The sequence below is a fragment of the Nematolebias whitei genome, chromosome 9, assembly GCF_014905685.2.
Source record: "Nematolebias whitei isolate Nwh7 chromosome 9, NemWhi1, whole genome shotgun sequence".
In the NCBI taxonomy this organism is placed as follows: Eukaryota; Metazoa; Chordata; class Actinopteri; order Cyprinodontiformes; family Rivulidae; genus Nematolebias; species Nematolebias whitei.
Genome location: NC_056506.1, coordinates 29733946 through 29736413, shown reverse-complemented (window position 1 = coordinate 29736413; position 2468 = coordinate 29733946). Strand labels below are relative to the sequence as shown.

Genomic DNA, 2468 nt, shown 5'->3' with positions numbered 1-2468 from the left:
TTGTTGGATTTGTAGGTGTTCTGGCACTGAAAGATGACAGTATTTGGACTTGAATTGTTTTTGGTGTGAATTTATCCACTCAACCTGTTAACTGACCACCATCTTCCTGTCATGGAAGTTTATGTAGACCTTCAGAAACTACCATCAGCTATGTGAACTGAACCAAAGTATACTCTTCCAAATTGTGGGTTATGAGTAGCTATTCTTGATATTGTGTATGGATCCGCTTTGACTTCATAAATTTATTGGGAACACCACCCAGAATCTCCTGCTCCATCCTTTTTATTAGAGTACATGGATTTATAAGAACGTATGTCATTTTTACTACTGTTTGTAGTAGAAATCTTTTGAACTAAAGAGAAGCTTGAGATATCATAGCTTTTTGTACTTCAGTCCTATCACAATGAAATGCCTGGGGCCGTGTGGAGAGCGCAGCATGAGATAAGTGGAGCTGGCTTGCACGTCACACTTCTGGCATTTGTCAGATATTTATGACAAATACTACACCAGGGAAACATTCAATTACTGTCCTTTTTTTGTAGACAAACATGTTGTGAATCTAGCAGACAAATCCACAATGTTAGCGTTGTACACGTCGATAGGAATGATTCATTTTATCTGTCAACATGATAAGGGAAGCAACATGTCTAAAGGGGGAAAAATAGGATTTTATTATCAAAAACAATGTCTGAGATTCATCCGTTAGCATTACTCAATATAATAAATGCATTTTAAAATGGTCTGAATGTTCTGGTAGTGAATATTTATCACTCATTACTGTAGTAAGCAGCAGCTCCATTAAAATTCCTTTCACAACATGAGTTGTGGAGATGTGGGCTGATTTTGTCATCCGAAAACAAAGTTGTTTTGATCTACAATCTCTTTATGTTCCCGAGTCAATATTGACGACTGACCTTGTGATCGTGGATCTACGCACATCAAACGGGGTCACCCACTGTTTGGAATAGCTTTGTCAAAAATATTTTATATCTCTGGTCACGGTGTCAATCATTAACCGTTTTGAGGTCAGCTCATCGTACAAATACGGCTGGTTCATGGAAATCTCTTTAGAAGAAACTCTCCAGTCACAGAGAACAGGTTTACGAGGCAAGACCAACGAAGATTTTAAAGAAAATTGTAGACTAAAAAAATGCTTGGATTCTATAAAACCCTGAGGTTTGGGGCTGCAGTGGTTCTCGCTGTGCTGGCTGTGGTAAGGTCGACCCCAGTGGTGGGACCTGAACCCATCCGCTGTTCCCCCTGCACGCAACAGAAGCTGAACAACTGTCCTGCAGTCCCACTGGATTGCAAGCAAGTGCTGAGAGAACCCGGCTGCGGCTGCTGCATGACCTGCGCACTTGAGAAAGGTGCTTCCTGTGGCGTTCACACAGCCCACTGTGGCGAGGGCCTCCACTGCACTCCCAGGCCAGGTGAGGCCAGACCACTCCACGCTCTGATCAGAGGACAGGGAATCTGCACTGAAGACTTGGGCCAAGGTAGCTTCAGTGATTCTTTCATTTATGCTATTTTTTTTTCCCACATTACAATTAGGATTTTATTTTACAATGAACATTTTTTCAAAATCTCTACAGGGGAGGGTGACGAAGTCCCGGATCATGGCTCCCTGCACTACTTGTTGGGACTTAATCTTCCTTCTGATCCCCAAGATCCTGCTGAGGGTCAGGAGAGCATCAAAGCCAAGGTCAACGCCATCCGCAACAAACTGGTGCAGCAGGTATGAACCGATATGACATCAGATTGTGTAAGAAGTAATTCAGCACTGTTTCCACAAGAGGGAGTGCATGAATCTAGAAGCATTGATTGTTTAAAGGAAAAAGATCATGTGGTATATTAATTAACATGCAGTTCTGCTTCTGTTTTGCAAAGGGTCCCTGTCACGTTGAGCTGCACGCAGCACTGGACAGGATAGCCAGCTCTCAACAGTTACTAGGCGACAAGTTCACAACCTTTTACCTCCCCAACTGTGACAAGCATGGCTTCTACAAGGCCAAGCAGGTGAGAAATGTTTAACTTTTTCCCCAAAACTAAACTAGACCCCAACTAATTTAGAGAGATTAGTCCTCAGTTTCCAGGTGACTCATGCGCCTTTGTGTTTCAGTGCGAGTCGTCTCTGGTCGGGCCCCCGGCTCGTTGCTGGTGTGTCTCGTCGTGGAACGGGAAGAAGCTCCCAGAATCCAGCGACATTCTTGGCGATGCAGAGTGCCATCAAGAGGTCACTCACTGAGGGATGGACTCACTCATAAACGCACAAAAACACACGTTTTGTTCAGACTGAAAAAAAGTTCCTTAACTTTAAACAAACTACTCTCAGACATCTAAAAGAACAAAACTTTAAAGAAATATGTCCTCCTGCTTTATTTACAACTGACGTCTGTATCATAATCTTATTTATTCACAAAAGCCTTTCTTTTTTATGTGTTAATGTTTTCCTTATTTTATATCATTAT

At 42.3% G+C, this 2468-nt stretch overlaps 1 protein-coding gene across 2 annotated transcripts; it reads left to right on the top strand.

Annotated features, from left to right (window-relative positions):
- The first annotated feature begins 1075 nt into the window (after positions 1-1075).
- Positions 1076-2411, top strand: LOC119414563 (insulin-like growth factor-binding protein 1). 2 transcript variants are annotated; one of them, XM_037681661.1, is made up of 4 exons: positions 1076-1496; positions 1593-1735; positions 1888-2016; positions 2120-2411. In XM_037681661.1, exons 1-4 carry the CDS (start codon positions 1151-1153, stop codon positions 2243-2245), a joined length of 744 nt encoding a protein of 247 aa, XP_037537589.1. In that variant the 5' UTR covers positions 1076-1150; the 3' UTR covers positions 2246-2411. The 2 variants fall into 2 exon arrangements, with proteins under 2 accessions (XP_037537589.1, XP_037537588.1); XM_037681660.1 differs by having other exon boundaries at positions 1076-1735.
- Positions 2412-2468: the final 57 nt, after the last annotated feature.